This window comes from Echeneis naucrates, chromosome 9, assembly GCF_900963305.1.
Source record: "Echeneis naucrates chromosome 9, fEcheNa1.1, whole genome shotgun sequence".
Taxonomy (NCBI): domain Eukaryota; kingdom Metazoa; phylum Chordata; class Actinopteri; order Carangiformes; family Echeneidae; genus Echeneis; species Echeneis naucrates.
The window spans coordinates 12974472-13000783 of record NC_042519.1 but is presented as its reverse complement, the minus strand read 5'-3'; the positions used below and the strand labels follow the sequence as shown (position 1 = coordinate 13000783).

The 26312-nt window shown below is 39.5% G+C and overlaps 1 protein-coding gene across 2 annotated transcripts; it reads left to right on the top strand.

Moving 5' to 3' along the window:
- The first annotated feature begins 431 nt into the window (after positions 1 to 431).
- On the top strand, positions 432 to 26143 carry nipbla (NIPBL cohesin loading factor a). Of its 2 annotated transcripts, none has more exons than XM_029510618.1 (49): positions 432 to 803; positions 2312 to 2383; positions 4817 to 4965; positions 5245 to 5410; positions 6153 to 6253; positions 6362 to 6473; positions 6807 to 6970; positions 8376 to 8524; positions 8853 to 8943; positions 9187 to 9408; positions 9620 to 9874; positions 9970 to 10721; positions 12193 to 12406; positions 12514 to 12690; positions 12865 to 13038; positions 13249 to 13410; positions 13534 to 13634; positions 13734 to 13820; positions 14028 to 14259; positions 14921 to 15072; positions 15157 to 15237; positions 15411 to 15511; positions 15688 to 15817; positions 15925 to 16007; positions 16384 to 16516; positions 16875 to 17018; positions 17180 to 17266; positions 17554 to 17774; positions 17944 to 18046; positions 18170 to 18268; positions 18496 to 18642; positions 19227 to 19361; positions 19554 to 19652; positions 19754 to 19807; positions 19976 to 20084; positions 20268 to 20398; positions 20538 to 20678; positions 20798 to 20891; positions 21140 to 21294; positions 21477 to 21567; positions 21782 to 21955; positions 22101 to 22291; positions 22611 to 22718; positions 22880 to 23080; positions 23391 to 23537; positions 23647 to 24026; positions 24176 to 24350; positions 24740 to 24937; positions 25034 to 26143. In XM_029510618.1, exons 3-49 carry the CDS (start codon positions 4902 to 4904, stop codon positions 25394 to 25396), a joined length of 7650 nt encoding a protein of 2549 aa, XP_029366478.1. In that variant the 5' UTR covers positions 432 to 803; positions 2312 to 2383; positions 4817 to 4901; the 3' UTR covers positions 25397 to 26143. The 2 variants fall into 2 exon arrangements, with proteins under 2 accessions (XP_029366478.1, XP_029366477.1); XM_029510617.1 differs by having other exon boundaries at positions 13531 to 13634.
- The last annotated feature ends 169 nt before the right edge of the window (positions 26144 to 26312 follow it).

Below are 26312 nucleotides of genomic sequence, written 5' to 3'. Positions count from 1 at the left end.
CTGCAAATGAAGAGTAGATTAACAAATTGTACAGTGAGTCCTCGAAATATTGTTAGATGTTGAACTGCAGTATCACAAAGTACTTGTATTGTTGTCTATAGTATAATACAGTAATCCACAATACAATAATACAGTAATTGCTTGAAAGGCCACGATGCAAAACAAATATTCCAAATCATAATTCATAATAAATCAGGAGTTTGCCTGGCAATTGCAACACTTTTAAGTCTTGTACTCTGTGTGTTTTGTTTTCGATTTCGTCGAAAGGCAGTGTTTGTGTATGTGTTTTAGGACGAGACAGGTTTTGCATTTGGTGTGAGGTTGTGTTGCAGCGCACTCCTCCGGCCCGCACACGAAACGTCGCCTGGCATTTTGTTTGGCGCCGATGGAGGGAGTCACTCCTGAGATCTTTGGTCAGTCAGACGGCAGAACTTCCGGTCGGCATTTTGTTCTACGAGAGGAGAGCCTCTTGATGATCGCAACAATCGTCATATTTCTCATTTACTGTCGAAATTGGCTGCACTCGTTGTTTATGTCGGCGCAGACCGACTGAAACTCCGAAGAACGGATGTTTCCCCATGAATGTACCCTGAAACATTCACTCTTGGGTGACGGAAGAAGAACGAATCGGTCCGACCCGGATTATTGTTGATAGCTAGCAAGCTAGCTCAGCGGCTAGCTGGCAAGCCAGTCGAGTTCCTACTGGAGGAGCTGCGAGAGAGAAGAAAGGGGGAGCTAGAGATACGGACACGGATTCAAACCAAGCTAAAACATTCCCCTCCCTTTGAACGCAACATCCGAAGGTAAATATAATCACCCGCCTCTCTTTCCCAGCCAAACTTTTTTTTTAATTGTGTTTATTATCTACCACATTAATAAATGCTCTGCTGCAAGACCACCTACGGCGTCGTTAATCGTTGACCGGGGGGTAACGGAAGCTAGCGAACTAGCCAGCGAAGCTAGCTAGGTGTGTTTTTGCTCCGCCGAGGTGGACGGCCTCAACTGGATGTCATTTGTCGAGCCCGAGGATTGGGCCGTTGCCACGGAATTAGATACCGTGCCGTTGCCTTTACATCAACTCACTCAACCCCGCCGCCTTGTTTTTCTCCTCTTTCTTGTTCACAGGGGGGGACTCGGCTGGCGTTTATTAACCCCGACCAGCGCTTCCTTGTCTTATTTGGATTGCCTTCCCTTTATTTGAACGGAGGGACAGCGTTAGAAGCTAACTAACAACAGTTCGAGCTAGTTAGCATAACTAGCTAGCTATTAAAACACGACTATTGTTGTTAGCGAGTTCGGCAGCTAGCGTTAGTGGTCCTAGCCGCTATCGTAAGGAGTAACTAGCTTCGGGGTTAGCTCGGAGGACCCAGACAGTCAACTTCTTGGCAGTGTAACGTCGGTGGTTTTGTTCGCAAGTAGCGGGCTGGAGATGGCAAATACAGAAAACTAAGATGAACAGTTTAATGGATGCTGTCGGAAACTACACCTCAAGTTGTTGCAGGATAATCAGCAGTTTATGTTATTTCGGGCATATTGTTGTGTTTTGTTTTTTGCTGAAGCATTTGGCAGGGCTAATGTTGCTTTTTAGTTGCTACAATGTTTTGAAATGTTTTGATTGAGCTCAGGCTACGTCGCCACAACAGTACCTACTTTAATAGAAAGGGGTTTAGTAGACACGTTAATCTTAGCAGGGGGTCGTGGATATTTCTGCTCGGCCACAACAAACCCAGTGCAGTTACCCGTTTGCAGAGTGCGCACGGAGGCTGGCGGCTGCTGGAGGATGCAGCCCCCCACTACTGCCGCCACCATCACAGTGCATCTGTTCCTTTGTGCTGCCTCCTGCCTGTCAGTCTCACAGCTGTCAGCCAAGCCTCTGCGTACTGAGGAAAACCACATAGACCGAGCGTGCTAACAGTGCAGCTAGCTAAAGTCATGTTTACAGTATCCATCTGTTGATCCTCTGCTATAGTTATAACATGGAGAATCTGTTAACCATATTTTCTATTTGCACTCAGTGAGCTGGTTGCACTCCGGTCTGGCTGCAACGTCGTGTTCTTAGATTTAATACTTGTCAGTGATATGCAGAAGTTGATAAAAGAGTAGCTGTATTTATTTAGAAGTTGTAAAGGTTTTACTTAAGGTCAACCTCTGACAAATACTGTTACAATGTTGGTTGTAACAAATATGAGATGAGTGTGTGGTGTGGCTTTGTTTTGCTTTTTCTTGTTAGCTGTAGAGACAGCCTTTTCTTAAACAGAGAAGAATAAAATGTCTAAAAAGTCTGATGCAGAGCCATTTTCTCTTTCAACAGACTCAAGGAGTAGGACTTTTTATCTGAAATGTCAGTGAGTCCACCCGAGACTGCACAGAATTCTTCAAAAAGGTATCCTCAATGGTTTGAGTCATTCTTCATTCACTACCTTGTCATAAGTAATAATAGTAATTAAGACATTTAGAGTAGGCTGGTGGATGCACATAATCAATATCTAATTTTGATGTCTGCAACATGGTATGTGGATACATAGTGAACCCTCTACCGGCCTGTAGCAAACAGGTTTATCTGTGAAGCGTGGGCCGCATTAGATATTCTGGAAATTACAGCTGGCTTTTCTTTCTGTTTTTCAACGACCTTTTGTACAGTCTGCATTGAGAGGTCAAGGACATCTAACAAGCAAAGGGATTCAAAACTGATGAAGTGCAATACATGGCCCTAATTTGTACTAATTTATCCTAACAAACTGTTAGTGAAGAACACTGGTTTGAAATTAATGAAAGTAAATCAACATCTATAGAAATTTGATTTGTGAAATCAAGTAAGACACAAATTTGAAAGAAAACAGTGTTGGTATGACAATGTGTTTCCACTAAATTATCATTTCTATCGTGGCAGCAGTGAGATACATAAGTATTTTCATATGATGTTCTCAAAGCTTATTTGCTCTGCAGTTATTTTAATATTGTGGTGTTGTGTTTACAATTGATTCATTGTATATTGTCCATGTAGAAAATGCATTAGTTTCCATTCTTATGGTAGATACCGACATACATTTGTAGTGCGCATCTAATGTTGGGTGAAATTAGAGATATTTGATATAAATTTAAATGACACATAATTAGCATTTGTACAGGGACTTTATGGCCAGGGAGCACTATGCCTTACTTTACAAGGTATTTGCAAAAGTCACAAGCATTTATTTATCAATTTATTGGTCTCAGATAAGACATAGTTCACTTGTTGCTGCCTATGGTTTATTCCATAATAATAATATAGCAAGATTGAGCAGCCGGATGGTCTAAGAGTTGTGTGACCTTGTTCTATTACCATAAGGCCTAGATTCAATCATCTGTGCACTGGTTACTGTTAAAATTTTATAAGACTGCACTCATGGCATGATATCCCTTAACCTGTGTCCCTTTATCGTATGCGGAGGACTCGGTATCGCAGTGGGTACTTATTTGACAACAACCGAAAAGCCTTAATACCATCGAGTATAGATAAAAAAAATTCTAGCTGTTCGATACTAATTTTCAATACCTAAGAGGTTAATCTCATCAAGGGCAGTGGGTCAATAAGTATGCAGCATGTTTGATGTGCCAAGACTTAAGAGCAGGTGATTGGCTGTATTGAGGCATCCAGGAAAAACACATGAAGTTCCAAGAGACACAGCTCAGTGTATATGCATATGTGTGTTTTGAGAGGCTACAATTTGGCTACTCCAGTCCCATCCTCGATAGGTTAAACATAAAAAGATAGCAAAAGGATTTAAAGTGTGTATACATTTTGTGACGCTTGTGTCTAACAGCGTGCAATGCAGTAATTGTGACAAGGTATTTAACGCCAAGACTGTCAACATGGCAAAGTTAATGAAGCACTTGTCAGTGCATGGAATAAATAAAAGATCATATGATTGCTTCATTCAAAGTTTTCTGATTAAAAGCATCGTTCACACCCTTCAGCAGTATATTTTCAGCCAGGAGCCCGCTTAATTGTTACCTTTGTTATTTTTTTTTTATTATTTTTGAAGAAGAACAGTGGTGAGCCATTCATACTGACTTGCTGGAGGTTTTTTGTTTGTTTGTTTTTTTAACTGATTTGTTGTATTGTGTACTTTTTGTTCCTTTGGAGTTGTTCAGTTCAGTTTATTTAACGTTTTATTTAATGGTGTTATATAGAAATGTTGAGGAGCTGAACTATAAAACCAATTTTTAAAAATTATTATTTCCATACTGTGTAATGTTTTCATGTTAAAATGGGTTTCATAAAATTGGTATTCGAAAAAGTTTTGTCCTGGAAGCAGCATTCAGCTCAAGGTATTGGCACCAAAGATTTTTAATGTTACCCTTCCCTATTGATGACACCTACTTTTGGATGCGTACTATCGATTTACAATAACGCTAATACGAATTCATATAGCAGATGTTGCTTGGAACCATGCTACTTAAATGTGAAGTAAAGGTAATAACAATTTATGAAGAGGTCTAAAAAGGCACATATGCTAGTGACTTACCGATGATCCAGCACACACCGTCTCCCTTCTGCACGAGCATAGTATTGATAGTATTTATACACTACAGGGAGTATCTCACCATTCAGAAAGCATTTTCTTGTCCCTGAATGATATTAATTATTTTATCATTTGTACTTTCCCTCTTTCTTTTGTCTGCCTTTTACAAATTTTTTTATATATATACATACATATATGTATATATTCTCTATGTTCTATGATGTTTCATCCTCTATATCTCTTGCTCTCTTTCCTCATCCTTATATGTCCATCAACATACTGCCCCCCCTGACTGATCTCCTATCTTCTAGGTGTCAGGAGATGTGAGGACGGGTGTCGTCCATCGGCCCCCTGATCTACCTGTGTATCAACACACTCCCCACCCTCACCTTCAGCATGAATGGGGATATGCCTCATGTTCCCATCACCACCCTTGCTGGGATCGCTAGCTTAACAGACTGTGAGTAACACGGCTGTCTTGTAAACACACTGCCACAGTTTTTCTTCTGTCTCCTATTCCAGTGTAAAATGCCAAGCACTCTGAACAACGCTCTGCCAAAACAGATGTAAATTTGCCATTGTCATTGCATATCCTGTCTCTTGCCTTGTGGACCCTCTTTCTGCTTTTCTATGTCCCGATTTATTTTATTGAACTGTACTTCTGGTTTCTCACCTAGTGTATTTTTCTCATTAGTATTTTTTCACCCCACCACCAAACGTTTCTCTCTTCTCATTTCAGTGTTGAACCAGCTTCCCCTCCCTTCCCCTCTCCCGGCCACCACCACTAAAAGCCTCCTCTATAATGGGAGGATCGCAGAGGAAGTTACCTGCCTACTGGGCTGTCGGGATGAGAATCTGGCCTCCCAGCTAGCCCATGGTCTGAACCAGGTCTCCACCGAGCACATGTGAGTAATAAGTACGGGTGTCAATATGACATGAGTTGTCTTGAGTCTTTACAGAATGATAGAGTACTGCTGGCAGTCTGACCTTGAACACTTTCCTAAAAATTGTCAAGCTTTCAGTATAGTAGCCTGGGGTGCAACACATAAGACTCGTTGATTGTTGAATCAATTCTTTATCTGTGGATAACTTTGCTTGATGCAGAATCTACACACTGTATTGTAAAGTATTGTAAAGTTCTCTGTGGAATGTTCTGATAAGCAGCTTTTTTGTTATTTAATTGACATAAATCCACTGAAGTACATATGCAGCCAATCCATACCATGAGGTGTAGCATATATGTAAAAATCCTGCAAATCTATATTCACTGATTAATTTGCAAAACAGCCCATTAGAATCAGGTAATTAAAAGATACCTTTGTATATTAGCAAAATCTCTGCAATTTGACAGTATTACCTCTTGTGGAGTATTACTTTTGTTCAATGTCTTTATGTAGCTATAATGTCAGTCATAAGTACTTGTGTATATATGCATGCAATGCAATGTTTTGCATTTGTGTTTTATAGGTCCTACATCAAAATTGGATTAGATATTGGCTGAAAGAAATGTTGAAAGTTTAGTAGTTTATACTATTTTTCTGCCAAAACATGCATAATAATATACACACACACACACACATATAGTGCTACATACTTACCTTTCCCCTAGTGTTATATATTTTAACGAAACTTGCGCTTGTTTTCCAGAGAGCTGAAGGACAACCTAGGTAGTGATGAACCAGAGGGAGATGCACCACTGTTGCTGCAGACCATGCTGGCCAGGAACCCTGGCATCTTCAGGGAGAAAAGTATGGAGACAAATATCATAGTGTACATAGTACCATTAAAAACAAACAATCTTCTTGACTAGCTTTATGTATTTGTTTGTTAAGAATTATACTTTTATTTTTAAACAGATGTTATGCAGCAACCAATGGTACCACCATTCAAAATCACACAGAATTCCATGCATAGCCCTGCCCAGTCTGCAAATTTCCAGCCAGCTGCAATTTCTCCTAGTCCAACAAGGTGGGTTAAGCAGTAAGACTGAGAAGACTCAAATTTATCATAACATGATAACAGAAAAATCAACTTTTCAATAAGAAGAAAAATACCTCAATAAGAGTAAAAATTTAACTCTTCATTGATGTGTTTTGGTTTGTTTGTTTCTTTTATTTGTATATTCCCATTATATCAGTGTGTGTGTTTTGTGTTTTCTCATTTCATGTATAGTGTATGTAGTGGCATGAAACAACTGAAATATGTTGGCAATAAGTTGAATTGTTATTTACTTCATTGTTAGTCATGAAGCTTCATTTTGTTTGCTTGCTTACCTTCTCATTCTGTCTTCACATTGTCCAGCCGGTTTGTGGCGCCCCAGACTGGATCCAGTAGCCGGTATATAGGCCAACAGAACAGTCCAGTACCAAGCCCCTACACTCCCCAGAGCCCTGCCACTGGTTACATACAGCAGTATCCCCACCAACAACCACCCAGCTATAACCAACACCAACAGATACAACAAGGTGAGAGAGTATGAGAGTATGTGTATATTGCATGAGAAGTCTTGAAATATTGAGCTGTGCTTCTTTGCCTGTGTCTCTTCAACGGTGCGTATGAAAGACATCACCATGTTTTCTGATTTGCATGTGGCTGTAATTGACTTGCTAATATCATATATAAAGTATGCTTTGATATTTGCAAGTTTGTTTTTTTTTTTTTTTTTTTTTTTTTTGGACAGACACAATCTGTCAACTCTTAAATGACAAATGGCTTAAATGAGACATCTGATATCAACATATTAATTTCAATGGAAAATATATTTAAATCTGTTTGGTGTAATTTTAGGAGATAACTTCTTGATAAACTTGTAATTGTAAGGGTTTTGGTTTTTTTGTGCTGTTCATTGTGATCCATCCACTGTTTGTGGACAAAAATATGTTCCTTCATAAGCCTCAATGGATGTAAACATAACACTTATTTCTGCTGCTTCACTCTCTGATTAACATTGTCTCATTTCTTTAATTTATTTGTTCCAGATTGCCAACAAAATTTTTTTTTATTTCATTCACATTTTATCAACGTAGCACAATTGAAAATGGCAAGAATAAATTACATTTGGGATACTTGGCCTTTCACAAATTCTTTGAGTAGAAAACAGAACTATGTTCTACACTTAAAAAGGCAGGTAATGTATGGACAATAAAAGGCCATTGAAAAAAAATGACACAAAAAATGGAAAATTAATTAGAAAGATTTGATAGTAAGTGTTCAGATTTAATAGACCAATGCAATAATTTTAATAATAATTCAGTGCTAGTTTCTCATCAACGTCACATATGTTGGCAGAAAAAAGTGTAGTGCAGCAATTTGCTGCACATGTTTGACAAGTTGAATGTAATTCTACCATTTCTGTTATCTATATAAATTAAAATATTTAAATAAACTTTTTTATACGTTAATGAAATTGGCACCATTTTGGCAATAAAAGCTAAAAACAATTATGGTGCCCACCCTTTCCCTTCTCAATGTAATTAGCCAAAATGTCAATGTTGTGCATTGAATTTTAAACTCCCAGTTCACAGCTATACTTTCTACAGGAATAGGCTTGCGACTATTAGATAGTAAAATAATGTTTGTTGTGAAGGCAATCTGTACGTTCAGTGTAATTATGTTTGTTATATAGAGCGTAGTTAGTGAAAATGTTGCCATTAATTTATTGTTTTACTTTGCCTCATGAAGTCTCTCTGGGTCAATCAGAAAAATTGAGGGTCCATTTAAACAACGTCCTGGTCCAGTTTATACTTGTTTGTTTTGTTTTTATAATACAATACGAGAGCATGATATGTTTTTCTGTCATTTTCAGTACTGTTAGAATTATATCTCCATGGATTGTTTCAAAGAATAACTTATTTCCCTTGTATCTGTCAGTGTCTGTAGCCAGTCCCATGGTTCCAGGTGGCATAAGAAATATCCATGAGGGCAAAGTTTCGGGTCAAATGGCCAACGCGGCCAACCATCACTCAGACAGACATGGCACTGAGGACTACCTTAATATTGTACACCGACTGGGCAATGAGGTATGAATGACACAATGTGGAATCAACACAATTAATACAAATTTATATCCCAACTGAAGCAGTAACGACAGAGTCACTATGAATGCTGCCATTTTTAAACAGGTGAAAAGTCTCTTGAAAAGTAAGATTTATTTGTGTGTAACACGCTTTACAGTGTTTTTTCGTATAGTGAGAGACTGCCCGAGGCGGGGGGGATATATATATACACATTATTATAAACAACCGCTTTGCAACAGTTATGCAAAACTTCAATTAACCTTTTCAAATACATTTTTGCTTGAATGTCCAAGCTGGTAGGTTACATGTTCATTCTCTATCTTTTGTCCAGGAGGGTGACTCTGCCATGAGGAATCCTTCCTTTCCTCTGAGGTCTCCACAGTCCGGCTGTTCCCCAGCAGGGAGTGATGGAACACCCAAATGTAAGGCTCCTGGAAGAGGAAGCATTATACTGCTTTCATCCTACCTTTTTTTTTTTTTTTCATTTAGGGAAGATTTGCCACTGGCTTTGTAATCAATAATTTCAATTTCAAAGCAGCAGAGTAGTTTAAAATGATGTTAAGCCACACGGCGCTTCATCTCAGCCTTGGTGTAAGGCAGGTATGTTACTTTTCTTTTTGCATTTGAGGGATAACTCTCCTAAATTTGCTGTTGCTCCCTCACAGCAGGTTCTCGCCCCCCACTGATTCTACAGTCACCACCTCCCTATGTGCCCTCGCCAAGGGAGGGAGGACCTGACCAGAAGCAGCAGGCCCAGCAAAGGAAGAAAGGCCCAGCGGTCAAAGAGGAAAAAGACATGTATGACATTGTTAGCTCTCCAAATAAGGACTCTACAAAACTTACCCTCAAACTGTCCAGGGTCAAATCAAATGAGTCCGATCCTCCAGGTAAGAGAACACTAACAGCCCACTTTTGGTTGGATTCCCCTTTCTTTGTCAATGCTTGTAATCATCAGTGCTAAGCCTCGGTATGCGCAGCATAACTAGCCTCTTAGAACAGAAAAATATTACTTGGCTAGAACTCTTGAACCCATTTAATATCAGAAGACATTAGCCCTTTTAAATACAACTGTGTAAAATGTTTCCATTTATGTCGCAGGTGAGGTTGTTTCTGGTATGGACCAGAACTCCGACAATTTGGAACCAGAACTGGGCTTTCAGCAGGTGCCTGTTCTTCAGCAAAATTTAGGAGTCCGGTTGCAACAGCAGCAGCTTTCCCAGCAAGGTGGTGCCAGTGGCCTTCAGCCTCCCAGTTCCCCTTACGATGAGGCAGAGCTGGATGCCCTTGCTGAAATTGAAAGGATAGAACGAGAAGCAGCTAGTGAGAAGTGCTCCAAAGAAGTGCAAGATAAAGGTGCGTAAGATATGTGCATATATGGATAAAAACTGAATATTGGTGAATGTATATCTTTCGTTATGTAGTTTTATTTCATTTCTATTTCTTTTTAGACAAGCCACTTAAGAAGAGGAAACAGGATTCTTTTCCATTGGAGCCAGGAGCAGGGGGACCAGCTGGTCCCACAGGTGCCCCAGGGAGTGGATCAACAGGCGGTGGCAATGCAGGAAAACTTACCCCACAAGAGGCTACAGCAGCTGGGAACGGTGCCAGCCGCCCTCCCCTCATGGTGAGCATCGACCTCCAGCAGGCAGGCCGAGCTGATGGCCAGCTTGACCCCTGTCTGGCTGCCCCTATTCCAGCCCTAGAGGCCCAACGTTGGCCAGAAGAACCAGCTAGTGGGCCAGCTGCAGTGGAGGGTTCCGACACAGCTTTGCGGTTGAAACCAGATGGACGACCGGAAGTCATCAAGAATCGAGTCGATAAACATGACAGCAGGAGAGAAGGGCGAGAATCATCAAAGCACCGGCATGATGAGAAATCCTCAGAGAGACGAGGAGAGATGCCAAAGTCATCTAACAGAGGGGAACATGGACGAGACAGGGATAGAGATTCTGACAGAGATAGGAGGCATCGGAGTGAGACTGGTGGTCGAGACCGACGCTCCCCTGACTCTCGCTGCCGAAGTGACCGAGATAGGTCTGGCTTCCGGGCTTCTTCTACAGGAGAGCCTGGTCGGAGCAGCAGTAGGCAAGATGGTTCCAAACCAGCCTCTTCTGCTTCTGGTGCTAAACTTCCAGATTCTTTCCCTGCTCAGCTCCTGGGAGGGCATAGTGGCGCACTGAAGAACTTCCAGATCCCCAAGGTGATCTGGGCTGACCCCAAAAAAAAAAAAAAAAAAAATCATCAACCAATCATTCAATTGTCACTGCCTGCAATGTCACAAAACCAAATCACACCACTGATCACTCTTTGTTTTTTGGTTTTCCATTCATCAGCATTTTATTTATTCCTGGGATTGGCGTTGAATCTCTAACATATTAACATATCTCTAACACACACCTAACCATCTGTTAAAAGTAGAAACTTTTTAAGTTGTAAGTCCTGTGTGTAAACAAAAGGAAGTTCTTTTAAAAAAATGCTCCATTGCTGATTCTCAGATGTTGAATATGCTTGACAGTTTGTTAAAAAAGAAAAAAAAAAAGTTTCGTGCAAACTAAATACATTGCGGTTGGGGGGGAGAGTACAGGAGAAGTTAATTTCCAATCTACCGTTTTAGTATTTCTGTCTGTTATAGCAAGAGTCAAACATCACCCATCACCAAAGTTGAAGTATGCAAATGTTAGCATCAAAATTCAAAAGGTGCTTTGTAGTTGAAATGTTTAAGAATTGTCCTAGCAATAATACAGCTGTTAGATCTCTGTAAGGATAATTTATGTCTTTAGTAATAAGAGCTCCATCACATTCTAATCAAAGCAAATTGATTAATTGTCAGTAGATAAAATATGTTAATATCAATTGCCTGTAGAACACTAAAGTGTGAAAACAGGTTTTCTCTTCCGTCCTGGAACCTATCGAAGTGTATTCTGTGATACTGCTGTCTTCAGGACACCATAGATGTTTAATTTTTCCATATGATTAGTGCTGAATTGATTTAAAAGCATTGCCAGTCAACAGAATGACATTAAGTTGTCTTAAAAATATGCTGTTGGTGGCTAATGTTAGTCAAACACCTTTTAGAAATTAATTTCCTTGAATCCTGTGGGAGTAAATTTACATTTTTTTGTGATGAAGGATGTGATGAACTTTTAATTCAATACGGAACTAACAGAAAGCTCTGCCAAAGATTGGGGCAAAAAGAAAAACAAACAAAAATATACAAAAAACAGGTGTTTTTCGGTGTGGGTGTTTACGTATTGTATATTTGTTAGGTGTGCACAATTCAGAGAAAAAGGTTTGCATTATTGTCGTACAGCAACATTTACATTTTTAATTCTTAGTTGATCATCAACATTTTTTCTTCACCTCTTTGACAAGGGGGATTTGCTACCTTGACAGTGTACTATGACAATTTATTGACTCAGGTTTATGCTATAAAACAGTGGCGTATTCCTCTAAGTCTTAATCATAACTGTGTTGAAAACTAACATCAGACTCACTGATTTCATGTCAGTCAATTTGATCCATTGTTTACACTTTATTTTCTTTCTTGATTTTCTTTTGGGTAAATGTAGCTCACATGTTTATCATATTGCATTAAAATGACTATTATAGAAGTTGGACAACATTAGAGGGAATTTTCTGAATTGTTCTCTTTTTTTCTTTTTCTTTTTCAGATTAAACGCGATAAGGACACCAGTGGATCAACTGAAGGTCAAATGTGGGGCCAGCCCAAGGTGAAATTAGAGAGGCTGGGATTGGTACAAGACTTTGAAAAAAGGCCCAAGCCTGTTGTAGTTCTCAAAAAGCTCTCCATTGATCAGATCCAGAGGATCATCCGGCACAGCAAGTCAGGAAAGAACAGGATCTCATCAGGAAAGTCTGGCAAAAGTAAGAACTAAAAACTCCTGAGCTTATAGCAATTTTTCTAATGTCATTCAACTAACAGTATTTACAAGAGCCTTTTGCTGATAACTTAATGTTACTTTCAAATTAAGGTGGTATGGACCCAGCAGTTCTAAAGGAGCTGCCACCAGAGCTGCTTGCAGAGATTGAGTCAACCATGCCCCTGTGTGAAAGAGTAAAGATGAACAAGAGGAAACGAAGCACTGTAAATGAAAGGCCCAAGTACGCCGAGGTCAGCTCGGATGAAGACTTTGATGCAAATGGGGAGTGTGAGTGAAATAATTTGATTCATTTCTGGAACTCTTTGCTTGGTTTGATTTTGAAAATACATTTCTAAAATGTAATCAACCTGAAAATGCAGTTGATATTTTTATATTTAAATTTCATCTTTGGGTAACAACATACTGTTGTAAATGGGTGACCTATCTGCTTATTCTGCACAGCTGCAAGGAAGCGGCAACGCCGAGACAAAGACAGGTCATGGGAGTTTGAAGAAAGAGAGCGTCGGGGTTCAGGGGATCATCGGAAAAGTGGGCACCGGGACAGCAGACGAGGCTCAGGCAGTCGCTACAGAGACTCCTCTGGAGAAGAGTCACCACCACCCAGCATGAGTGAAAGTTTGTATTCAAGTGATTTCAAGTTGTCAAATTAAATAGTACCCCAGACTGGGGAATAGTGGAAAAAAAAATGCATCCAAATTTTACTCAAATTATTGTGACAAATTGGAGCCTCGTAGAATAGAACTGAGTTTTGTTAAAATAGCTTGAAATCGGCAACACACAACGAAAATGAAAACAAAAATAATTAAAATTAATTATTTCATTCAGTTGCCAGAAAAATGAAGATGAAGGAGAAGCAGAAGAAACGGAAAGCATATGAACCCAAACTGACTCAAGAAGAGTTGATGGACTCGTCCACATTCAAGAGGTTCTTAGCAAGCATCGACAACATACTAGAGAATCTGGAGGATGTGGATTTCACTACCATGGGTAAATATTAAGAGTATACTGGCTCTGCAATTGTTACAGAGACCCATCTTGGAACCTAAATATACAAATCTATATTTCATTGTGGCTTTGTATTAAGTTTTATTTTTTGTGCTCTACCAGCAGATGATGATGAGATACCTCAGGAACTGCTGCTCGGTAAACACCAGTTGAATGAGCTGGGCAGCGAGTCCGCCAAGATTAAGGCCATGGGCATCTCCAGCAGGGTACTATAGAACATAAATATAAATACTTTTGTTGGATGGCAATGGATGCTGCAGTGCTCCCCTAGGTGCAGGTAGAAATAATGGTTTTTGTTTTTGTAGATCCCATCAGACAAACTAGTGAAACTGCTGAACATTCTGGAAAAGAACATCCAGGATGGGTCCAAACTCTCCACAATGATGAACCACGTAAGCACTCCTATTTCAACAACAGGTTTTCATACAGTTTCCATTTAGAAAGAAATGTATGTACTGATATTGGCACCAGAATTAGAAAACTAAAGTAGAATTAATTTAAAATAAAAATTCAGTGCCAAAGTATTTCAATAAATTTGCCTTGCATGCAGTAGTTCATTTTGTAAAGTCCATTTTCATTTTTTTGCTTCATAACCTTAGGACCATGATGCCGAAGATGAGGAGAGACTTTGGAGAGACCTAATAATGGAAAGAGTCACAAAGTCAGCAGATGCCTGTTTGACAGCTCTTAACATTATGACCTCAGCGCACATGCCAAAGGCTGTCTACATAGAGGACGTCATAGAGCGGGTGCTACAGTACACCAAGTTCCATCTTCAGAACACACTGTATCCACAGTATGACCCAGTCTACAGGGTGGACCCACATGGAGGTGAGGCTAAAGGGGGAAGAAAGGTTTTCGTGCTGTTTTGATGGGCTTAGGAAGATATCTAATGAATGTGTTTGTGGTGAAAATCCAAGTATTCAAAGATAAATGATCCCTGGCATCTGGAAATAACAGTGTTATCTTTTGAAGGTTGAGTTTTCTCTTTTACTGACTAAATTTATGCTACATGAGCTGGTGCAGCAATTAATGCTTCAGAGTGCAGACTTGCACCTCTGGTGGAGATTATTCTGAATTACCTAATCAACCTTTTTTACCCTTCTTTAGCTTATGTTTTTGATTTATCATTGAATGAAGTAAATCCACAGTATGCTGGTTTGGCTTTTTTGTTGAACATGTCTGCTGTTTATACTGGTTGCTCCTCATTCAGACAGTGAGAAATGGATTTAGTGCTGGCATGGAATTGGGCCTCAGTGATATAAGAAGTACGACTTCGAAAGAGGCGGGGAATGAATTGGATTGTCCACAAACATAAGGATGACAATATCCCATATTACTGAAAGGGAATTTAGTTTAACACTGTGTCAGCCAAAATATTCTGTGAATTCTTTTTTTCTTTACATAAACAAAATGACATTTTTTTGGTAGTTTGTAAAGTTTTTGTGCACACTATTGACAGTATTTAATCGAGTTATTCTTGTTCATTTAGGTGGCATGTTGAGCTCCAAGGCAAAGCGTGCAAAATGCTCCACACATAAGCAACGGGTGATTGTCATGTTGTACAACAAAGTGTGCGACATTGTCAGCAACATTTCTGAGCTTTTAGAGATCCAACTACTGACAGACACCACAATCCTCCAGGTAAAAATTAAAATTGCTTAGATACAATTCCATCTCATGTCATCAGGTCATCAAATCAAACATAAAAACAACTTTTTTTTCCAGGTTTCTTCCATGGGGATTACGCCATTCTTTGTGGAGAATGTCAGTGAGCTGCAGCTGTGTGCCATTAAACTTGTTACAGCAGTAAGTATTTCACTTTGTTATTCTGCATTCATCCAAAGACATGACTTTTGACTGTCTTTTGGGGTCACGTAATCCTGTTTTTTGTATTTAGGCCTTAATGTTCATTTCCTTCATGTTTTTACTCTTCCACATAGCAATGAAAGTAGAAACTAGTTGTCATATCTTGTCTTCAGGTGTTCTCACGTTATGAGAAGCATCGGCAGCTGATCTTGGAGGAGATCTTTACCTCTTTGGCCAGACTGCCCACCAGCAAACGCTCCCTCAGGAATTTCAGGTAATTTGCTTATGTGAAATCACAATGGTTTTTGACTATTAGGTGCCAGAAGTTTTGGGCATCAGGTAGGAAGATACATTTTTATGAAACCATTGTAACAAAATTATTGTTATTCATAAAATCTTTTTTTGGAGGGAGTATCATAGCCTTTAATGTATCATGTAACCTTTTATTAGACTGAACAGCTCAGATCAGGATGGAGAGCCGATGTACATCCAGATGGTGACAGCTCTGGTGCTGCAGCTGATTCAGTGTGTAGTCCACCTTCCCAGTGACAAAGACACTTTTGAAGAGTATGACACAAAGGTGGGAGAGCAAGTTGTGAGACAAACAAATCTATGATTGATACAAATATGCACACCCATTCAGACATATAATTTGCCAAGTCTTTTTTTTTTTCTTTTCTTTTTTAGGTGGATCAAGATGTGTTGATTACCAACTCATATGAGACAGCAATGAGAACAGCACAAAACTTCCTCTCAGTCTTCCTCAAAAAGTAAATACCCCATTATGCTGTACTGCCTTGAAATAAACTTTATACTTACATTTACTTTGTTGCAGTTTACGAAACTTGTATTCTTTAACATAATGACTGATAAACAGGTGTATAGTGTAGACTAATACTGAAGAACATATTTTTATTCTCTTTAGGATTGTTCGGTGCATTTTTGCCACCATTTGTTATGCTATCTGCCGTTAGAAGAAATAAGTTGACAAAAACAATGTCGTTAAACATTTCAATAATTCCGTGGCTTTAGGTTTTTTTTTTTTAAACCTTGCATATTTTACTTGTCCAGTTGTTTAACAGCTTTTAGCCACTAATTATAATAGTTACCAATATTTCTATGAATATCCTCTTTTCCTACCTTTAGGTGTGGCAGCAAGCAAGGAGAAGAAGATTACCGGCCATTGTTTGAGAACTTTGTCCAAGATCTGCTCTCAACAGTCAACAAACCAGAGTGGCCAGCTGCTGAACTGCTGCTCAGTCTGCTCGGCAGACTACTGGTAAGTATGACAGAGCTCTTTCTGTAAACTGGAAATGCAACTCTTGGGACTTGGGTGTTTCTAAGAATAGATGATCCAGATTAATAGGCAAGGGCAGCTTTATAGGAAAGCTCTTAACACTTGGATGTGGACTTTGGGGATTGCAGCTCATTTTGTGCATTTCAAGCATGAATGTTCAAGTTCCTGAAGATATTTCTATAATGCTACTTTTGGACACTGTGCTTGATCAGATGCCTGTTATCAACAGAGTTTAACATGAATTTGTTTTAGTTAGTGTACAACAGAAAGCCCATCTTGGCCCAAAGTGTATGATATAAGACTTACAACAAAACATCTTGTCTCATGCTACTTCCATCAGGTACACCAGTTCAGTAATAAACAGACTGAGATGGCTCTGAGAGTAGCTTCCCTAGACTACCTGGGTACAGTGGCTGCCCGACTAAGAAAGGATGCAGTCACCAGCAAGATGGACCAGAGATCAATTGATCGTATTCTACAACAGGTAGGACAACAGATTGAATGTCACCTTATGTTTAATGTATAACTTGATGTTTATGAGAAAGATATTTAAATGGGAAAAGCAAGTAAACAATTTGCATCTTAACCTTTTCCTGAACATGCATTGACACTTATTTCTTTATTTATTTCTTTCTGACTACAAAGTCCCCAGGTAGTGATGAAACACAGCAGCTCCAGAAGGCTCTGCTGGACTACTTGGAGGAGAATGCTGAGACAGATGCCTCACTGGTGGTGGGTTCACATTTGACTAACAAGTGGTGATTTTACACACTATATGAACTTTAGGAATCTTTTGTCATACTGGCTTTCCATTTAGTTCTTTGATCTCGCATGCAAGTACTTCCCTTTGGTTACAGGCACTAAATAGTACTGAAAAACATCCATCAGAAGTGTTGCTTTAGTTTAATTAAACAAAACATGACACAAACGCTAGATTAAAGGCATAAATAACAACACTTGTCACTCTACTATTTTCTGAGTCATCTAACTTTTATAATGATATCCTGTTTGTCTTTTAGTTTGCCAGAAAATTTTACATTGCTCAGTGGTTTCGGGACGCCACCACAGAAGCTGAGAAGTCCATGCGGAACCAGAATCCAAAGGATGAAGACTCATCGGACGGACCACAACATGCCAAGGAGGTGGAGAGTACTGGTGAAATCATGCAGCGTGCTGAGAAGCGCAAGAAGTTTCTGCGCAATGTCATCAAGACCACGCCAGCTCATTTCGCTACACTGAAGTAAGGATATGTGAATGGCAAAGTAATCCACACCATAAACACGATTGAGTGTTCCTAGTGTGTGTGCTCCTAATTTCCTAAAAAAGACTGTCATTTACAATCTCACTGGTATGACTGATGTATAATCTTATAATACTAATAATACTTATTCTTTGCCCTTCTCTTGCAGAATGAACTCTGACACTGTGGATTATGAAGACTCCTGTCTGATTGTGCGTTATTTGGCCTCCATGAGGCCGTTCGCCCAGAGCTTTGATATTTATTTAACACAGGTAAAATCTGAATGCTCTGAAAGCCAGTATGTCTTTTTAATGGGGCACCACATCTCCGTTAATTGTTCAGACAATTTATTTGTAATCATATGCTGATGTTCTTCATTTGTTTGTTCTAAATAGATCTTGCGAGTCCTTGGAGAAAGTGCCATCGCTGTAAGGACTAAAGCCATGAAATGTCTCTCTGAGGTTGTAGCTGTGGACCCCAGCATATTGGCAAGGGTGTGTGAGCATCTGTGATTGTCATGCTTGATTTGTACATTAATTTCACAAATTGTATACATTTATTTTGTTGTGTGAGATTAATGGCCTTGAGTTCTCTGGTATTCATATTCTTGCTTTGTTAAAATATTTCTTATTCTCTTACTCAGTTCAATGCTACTTTGTTTTGTATGCAAGTGATATCCTTTTTCCCTGTGCTTTATACTGACACTTTACTCCCACTGCAGTCTGACATGCAGCGTGGCGTCCATGGTCGTTTGATGGACAACTCCACAAGCGTGAGAGAGGCAGCTGTTGAGCTGCTTGGTAAATTTGTTCTCAGCAGACCCCAACTCACTGAACAGTACTATGACATGCTCATAGAGAGGATACTGGTAAGTTTCCCAATCAGACTCTTTGGAGAGTAATTTAAGGTCCTTACATACAAACACAGTCCATAAGACCTGCATGAAATTAAACTGAATGAAACTTATTAGCATTGATTTTATGGTATGCTGCTGATTTCAAAATGTTTGTAGTTATTAATGTCAGTTCAGTGCTCCTGCATGCCACTTTTTGTGGTCGCATGGAAAAGCATCTACAGTAACACAAAACGTTTCTTAAAAGTGGTGTTTTTTATGTGTTAAGTTTGTTTTCAATAATTGGTACAATTAAAGGATGCCAACAGAGCATTGTGATGTGCCTGTCTTATATAAGTTACTGATACTGAAGCAAAAGACTTGTACTTACTCTTTCTATTCAGCATCTGAGAAGTATGTGCAATGAAATTGTTGTGCCTGTTGTCATGGAAATTTGGTGGAGTTCATGAGGAGTTCACGTATCATTACAGTCTTCTACTGCCACCTGTTGGCAGAATGGTGCTATTGCAAACCAATTTAGACCAAGATATTTGGTAAAATTCTTTTTCTAATGTATTACTTGCAAAGCTTTTATAAATCAAGTTTCTGCTTGTGCACAGGACACTGGTATCAGTGTAAGGAAACGAGTGATTAAGATCCTCAGAGACATCTGTCTGGAGCAGCCAACTTTCAGTAAGATTACTGAGATGTGTGTGAGGATGATCCGTAGGGTCAATGACGAAGAAGGCATCAAGGTATGGACCAACTATCCCAGTGTCTCTTAACAATTTGGAGAATTGTTCTGGGTTTTTTTTTTTTTGTTTGTTTGTTATTTTTGGTGTGTGTGTGTTTTGTTTTGTTCAAACCTATCTTTATTGTTATTTTTATGTTAAAAGATTTGTACTGAGTGTAGATTCAAAAACGTGTCATGTTTTCGGTCTTTGTAGAAATTGGTGAATGAGACATTCCAGAAGTTGTGGTTTACTCCAACCCCAGCCCATGACAAAGAGACTATGACCAGAAAGATCCTGAACATCACTGATGTGGTACGTTTAACTGTCCCCAACCTCATGGAAAAGGCTAATTCTCTGATCAACCCTTACCCATTATTACGGTGAAGTTAATGTCTCCTGTCTGATGTTTTCAGGTTGCAGCATGTCGAGACACAGGTTATGACTGGTTTGAGCAACTCCTTCAAAATGTATGTTGGGTTTGTTTGCTTTTTTTTTTTGGTTTGTTTGTTTGTTTGGTTGGTTGGTTGGTTGGTTGGTTTTGTTTTTCTCTTAGATTTAATGTTGGGTCTTTGCCCAATGGAGAATGTTACTTTTAAAAATCTGTTTGAAATAAAACATTGTCTCTCTTCCTCTAGCTTCTCAAGTCTGAGGAGGATGCATCATATAAACCAGCCAAAAAGGCCTGTGTTCAGCTAGTTGACAATCTGGTAGAACACATCCTCAAATATGAGGAGTCTCTTGCAGGTATGCATGTTCATCATCTGGCACCAGCTGGAATTGTTATACAGATATATTGTTTTTCCATTTACCTCACTGTCTATACTTGAAGTCAACTTCAAGTAGTTTTCTGTAGGAGTCTTCATAGACAACATTTTCACACATGCAGAAAGTCAAACAATCGTCAACTTTTTTTTCTCTCCTCTGCAGAGAACAAAGGTGTAAACTCAACACGACTAGTGGCATGCATTACCACCTTGTACTTGTTCAGCAAGATCAGGGCCCAGCTCATGGTTAAACATGCCATGACCATGCAGCCGTATCTTACCACAAAGTGTAATGTAAGTTTTACCTACTAAATAAATGTTTTATTTCCTTATTATTCAGATAAAATTGTCTTACCCAATAATTTTGATTCAAATTGGTTGCGAATTTGCTCTGCCTTCTCCAGTTAATCCTGTGATTTTGTTTCTCCTACAGACTGCCAATGACTTCATGGTCATCTGTAATGTGGCAAAGATCTTGGAACTTGTGGTACCACTGATGGAGCACCCCAGTGAAACTTTCCTCGCCACCATTGAAGAAGACCTTATGAAGCTCATCATCAAATATGGCATGACTGTACGTGGCAGTGATTTTTAAGAAGTTAATGGCGGATGCTCAACTAATCAAATCGGTTTACTGTGTGAAGTGTAATTAGAATTACTGATATGACATGATGTGCGTCTTTCTTTGTCTAGGTGGTCCAGCACTGTGTGAGCTGTCTTGGAGCTGTTGTCAACAAAGTGACGCACAACTACAAATTTGTCTGGGCTTGCTTTAACAGATTCTATGGTGAGGTGTCCAGTTAATTTTGTCTTGTTTTTAGAAGCTAAAGTAAAATCTGAGGCACATTGAAATGGTTTGAAGTGTCAGTTTTACAAAAATCCAAAAATAAGGAGTTTCAAGCAGTTCCATAAATGTAATCTATCCTCATATCCCTATCAGAAGGCCAACTAGTTTGACCTTGCAATCAAAACGTGGGGATAAAAGGCCCACAAAAGAACATATGCTTAATCCAGATCTTTTCATTTTTTTTCCAGGTGCACTTAACAAACTCAAGATCCAGCATCAGGAAGATCCTAACAGCGCAACCTTGGTAGCAAACAAGCCTTTCCTGCTGCGATCACTTTTCACTGTAGGTGCGCTGGCCCGACACTTTGATTTTGATCTGGAGGAATTCAAGGGTACTAACAAGGTATGATAGCAGTTTTTTGTGTTATGTTTTATCTTTGAGGGGAAATCCACTGATTGCAACAGCATGTAAAATTTTCTTGGGCTCTGACCACAGGAAAAGTTTCTTCACTTTTTCCAAATGAAATGACCTTTGAAAATGTAACAAATTATTTAATGTATGCATTCTGTGTATCTTGTATTCAGGTTGTTATCAAGGAGAAAGTTCTCGAGCTACTGCTATACTTCACCAAACATGAAGATGAGGAGGTCAAGACTAAAGCCATCATCGGCTTAGGCAAGAATGCCACTATTAAATATGAATAGATTTGACAAAAACAAATGTTATCTTATTTGTGTGTAAAAATGATCAAGTGTGTCCATAAAAGTTGAAATCATTGGTTGTGTTGTTGTACAGCTGATCCACAGTGTCATTTTAGCAAGTTGCAGGAATGCATTGGAAGCCAGAGATTTTTTTCTTAATATCTATTTGCTCTTGGATATTCCCTCAGGATTCCTTGTGATCATGCATCCCAGCCAAATGTTTGTGCCTGAGGTGAAGACCTTGTACAATGGCATTCTGGCTGATAGTTCCTCCTCCATCAACCTCAAAATCCAGATCCTCAAAAATCTCCAGACATACCTTCAGGAGGAGGATACACGGATGCAAGAAGCAGACAGAGAATGTAAATAAAGATTTTGTTGGTAGAACTAACAGCAATGCAAGATGACAGATTAATTGTTTATTCGAATATGCTTCCTTGGTTTGCCAAAAATATGTACCACATGTATGCATTGCTAATCAACACGTTGTATTTTGCCTCTTTCCAGGGAAAAAACTGTCCAAACAGGAGGATCTGAAGGAGATGGGAGATATCTCTTCAGGGATGAGCAGCTCCATCATGCAGCTTTATCTAAAACAGGTGTTGGAGGCATTCTTCCACACCCAGTCCAGTGTACGGCACTTTGCTCTAAATGTCATAGCTCTCACGCTCAACCAAGGTCTTATCCATCCTGTACAGGTAAGTCGTGAGCACCACAACCTGGCGAACCCATCCTCTATTAATCAAATTTTAATAGGATAGGTAACGATAGCGTTTGGGTCGTGTATTTGGGTGAAAATATCATCATGTCAATATTACATATTTGTTGTTCGGGATAATAAATCCTCTGAAAATATTATGTCAAATCATTAAGACAATTTGACACAATAGCCTAACAGCTTAACAATGCAAGCCTAACAATACCACAAAATAACACAAATCCATTAGTTCATGTGCTATAGTACAGAGAATTGTATATTTATACACTGATAACATTGTTTTCATCCCATCTGTGCAGTGTGTACCCTACCTCATTGCAATGGGAACAGACCCAGAGCCCAGCATGAGGAACAAAGCTGACCAGCAATTGGTGGAAATTGACAAGAAGTACACAGGATTCATTCATGTGAGTTGGTGTTCAGTGTTGTTATATTAGAGCTTGTGTTGCTACTCTGTGACTTTGTAGTTGTGATTTTAAACACTTTTAGATGCTTCTAACAGTGGCACTAATGGGTTGTCTGAAAATCGATGTTTGTAACATATTTCATTCAACATATTCTTTCACAGATGAAGGCAGTTGCTGGGATGAAGATGTCATACAATTTACAGCAGGCCATTGATTTGTCTCACAAAAGCATCATAAGAGGTTTCAGGCAGGACGAGACACACTCAGCTCTCTGCTCCCACCTCTTCACTATGATCCGGGGCAACCGCCAGCACCGCAGGGCTTTCCTCATCTCACTGCTGAACCTCTTTGATGACAGTGCTGTGAGTGAGCTTGCACTCATCTAAAAAAGTATTTGCACTTCTTAGCATGAAGTGCCACTTGACACTGATGACTATGCTTCACCAATACTATACCAGCAGTGGTGGACAGGATGCAGACATCAGCTATTTTAAACCAACACCTTTAATGTAAACATTCGCTCTTGGATTTAAATATGGCAGAGTGCATTGTTTTAGTCTCATCAAGGCTGGTTATTGTGTGAATAGTTAACATTTTTAATAAGTGGACCCCATGGTGTGCGTTTGTACGAGGGATTTGCCCTTAATCTTCGTGTTTTCTTTCTTTCTGTAGAAGACAGAAGTGAACATGCTGCTGTTTATCGCAGACAACCTCGCTTGTTTCCCATACCAGAGCCAGGAGGAGCCTCTCTTCATCATGCATCACATAGACATCACCCTGTCTGTTTCTGGTAGTAACTTGTTGCAAACCTTTAAAGAGGTAGGTTTTTTACTTCAGCTTGCATTTACACTGCATATTTGTTTTCTCCATTGCATCAAGACAAGGGCCCGAAAATATTATGATGAATGTAATTTTTATATCTGAACAGCTTCTGTTAAAGGAGCCAAGGCGTAAGGAGAAGAAAGTAAAGAAGGAATGGAAGAATGTATCAGATGGAGAAGACGAAGAGGAAAGGATGAACTGCAGCTTCCCCAGAAGCGACGATGAAGAAAATGTTCAAAGTGACAATGATAATGATGACGATGTGGTACGCCGGCCTAAAAAGGTTAAGAAACCTGTTGCAGCCACAGAGAGCTCAGAGTCAGACTCTGATCTTGAGGATTTGGATGTGGAGGATGTGGAAAAAGTAATGAGACTCCTCCCAGACAATCCCACAAGTCTCTTAGACTTTGCCAATGCTGTTCAGGGTATCCTGTTGCTGCTGGTACTCAAACAGCATCTGAAGAACCAGTATGGATTCTCTGACAGGTAAACGCTACATAGCCTTTGTTTCTATGTAAGCCGTTTGAATTTAATTCATTGAAAATTTTCAGTGTGAATCATTTTTATCTGACCAGACATTCAGTCATGTGGCAAAGTCCATGTACACTAACTGAGTCAATTTTATCTTCCAACAGTAAAATTCAGAAGTACTCTCCAACAGAGTCAGCCAAGGTGTACGATAAGGCAGTGAATAGAAAAAGCAACATTCACTTCCACCCACGACAAACTGTTGACTTCATCTGCAATAACATGGCTCATGCCACACTGACGGATGATATCAAAAAGCGGATAGTCAAACAGTACCTAGATGTAAGTAATGAAGTTTGTTAATGTCTCCATGGCCAACATTTTTCTACATCCCAGATTGCCTCTTAATCTTTCTTTACTTTGTGCTTTCCCTCCAGTTACATATGCATTTCATTGAAAACTGATTTCTTAAAAAAAAAAAAAAAAAAAAAAGGCGGGGGGGCTTGTTTACGCATGAACTTGGATTGCAACTATGAGGCCTGGACATATTGTGTTATTTTCCTTGATAGAAATAAAAGCTCTTAAAAGCCTCTGATGGGGATGGCAGCCTGATGCCAATTTAGAGGCCAGTCTGACCACTTGGTCCTGTAATATCAACGTTTAATTACTGAGTACAAAACTTGTCTAAAAGCCTTTTTTGTTGTTGTTTGTTTGTTTTTCATGCTACACAGTTTAAGGTTCTGATGGAACATTTGGACCCAGACGAGGAGGACGAGGAGGGAGAAGCGTCTGCCAGCGCTAACATCAGAAACAAAGCCATAAACGCCCTTCTGGGAGGGTCTGGCCCCATGTCAGGACCCAGTCCACGGAATCAAGCAGGACCAGAGACAGATGATGACGATAGTGATGGTGATGAAAGGACCCCAGGGGTGAGAGATTGATATGCATGCACACTATTTATAAAATACAATTTCAAGGTGTTGGGGAAAGAACAACCTTTCCCCCCCCCTCTGCCCTTTCTCTAGTCTTCTCGAAAGTCAAGGCGAGCAGGTGACTCCTCGGACCCAGGCCGTATGAGTGAAGCAGTGGAGGCTATGGATGTGATTGCCCTTTGCTGCCCCAAATACAAGGATCGACCGCAAATAGCTCGAGTCATCAACAAGACCTCCAGCGGATACAGCATCCATTGGATGGCAGGCTCCTACTCAGGACCCTGGGCAGAGGCTAAGAAACGTGATGGTCGCAAACTCGTGCCTTGGGTGGACACTATTAAGGAGTCGGATATCATTTACAAGAAGATTGCCTTGACCAGCAACCACAAACTGAGCAACAAAGTAGTACAGACTTTACGCTCACTGTATGCAGCGCGGGAAGGAGGGGCTAGCTAATGGCTCCTGTGTGGTGGTGTTTTTTTTTTTTTTTTTTTTTTTTTTTTTTTTGTTTTGTTTTTCTGACTCCCCTGCTCCATTTCTACTTTACCAGAATCTTTGTTTTCCCTGCTCCTGCGCCTCCTCCTCAACCTGCCACCTTCAACGACACAGCCAAACTTCACTGGATTCCTACCCTGCACCTCTCCTTCCTCATTTTTGTAAGAAAACACAAGAGGGCAAGAATATTTGACACTACATACTTTTACATGAGTTATTCTTGCAAAAATGACACAAAACATAAGACTTATTATATTAGAGGGACTGCTCATGTTTTGTTTGTGTACAAGTTCAGAGGATAGAATCCAGAAGGCATTAAAGGAATAATTCACCCAAATTATCCCTTAAAAAGGCTATCGGAAAAGAGACCTGGAGGGAAATGTTTTGTCAACATTGTTGTGGGAGCTCCTTCGCTGTTGTGCAGCAGATTCTAGTCGCTCATTTCTACTCCCACTGTATCATAGTTTAACACGACAAAAAACTAAAATGTTTATATCTCTGAAGACAAAAAAGCTGTAAAAAAAAGAATAAAACCTTAAGTGAATGTTGGAAATTAGTCTTTTTGATGTTCTTATTAAAGTGTTTTTGGAGTTTATTATACTACTAGCACCCTGATGGTTTTTCCTTTTAGCTTTTAGATATTTGAAGAAAAAAAAAAGGAAAAAAAAAAAAAGGATTTTTATTTTTGTTCACTTTTATTTGTCCATGCTGTACAATGGCAGAGTCCTCTGAATATAATTTATTCTATTTCGAACTACGCATGCAGTATATGTGGCCTATTGCAGGAGGATATTTTGTAAATGTAGATTTTGTTGTATTAGGTCACCCTAGTAATAAGAGGAAAGGGGATTCATACCCTTTTGGTGGAACAAATACT

What these genes read in the sequence shown, in the direction of transcription:
- nipbla (XM_029510617.1), top strand. Translation starts at nt 4,902, where the DNA reads ATGAATGGGGATATGCCTCATGTTCCCATCACCACCCTTGCTGGGATC. An exon ending in TACACCGACTGGGCAATGAG is followed by an intron (nt 8,525 to 8,852) that starts GTATGAATGACA and finishes TCTTTTGTCCAG; the next exon opens with GAGGGTGACTCTGCCATGAG. An exon ending in CGCTCCCTCAGGAATTTCAG is followed by an intron (nt 15,512 to 15,687) that starts GTAATTTGCTTA and finishes ACCTTTTATTAG; the next exon opens with ACTGAACAGCTCAGATCAGG.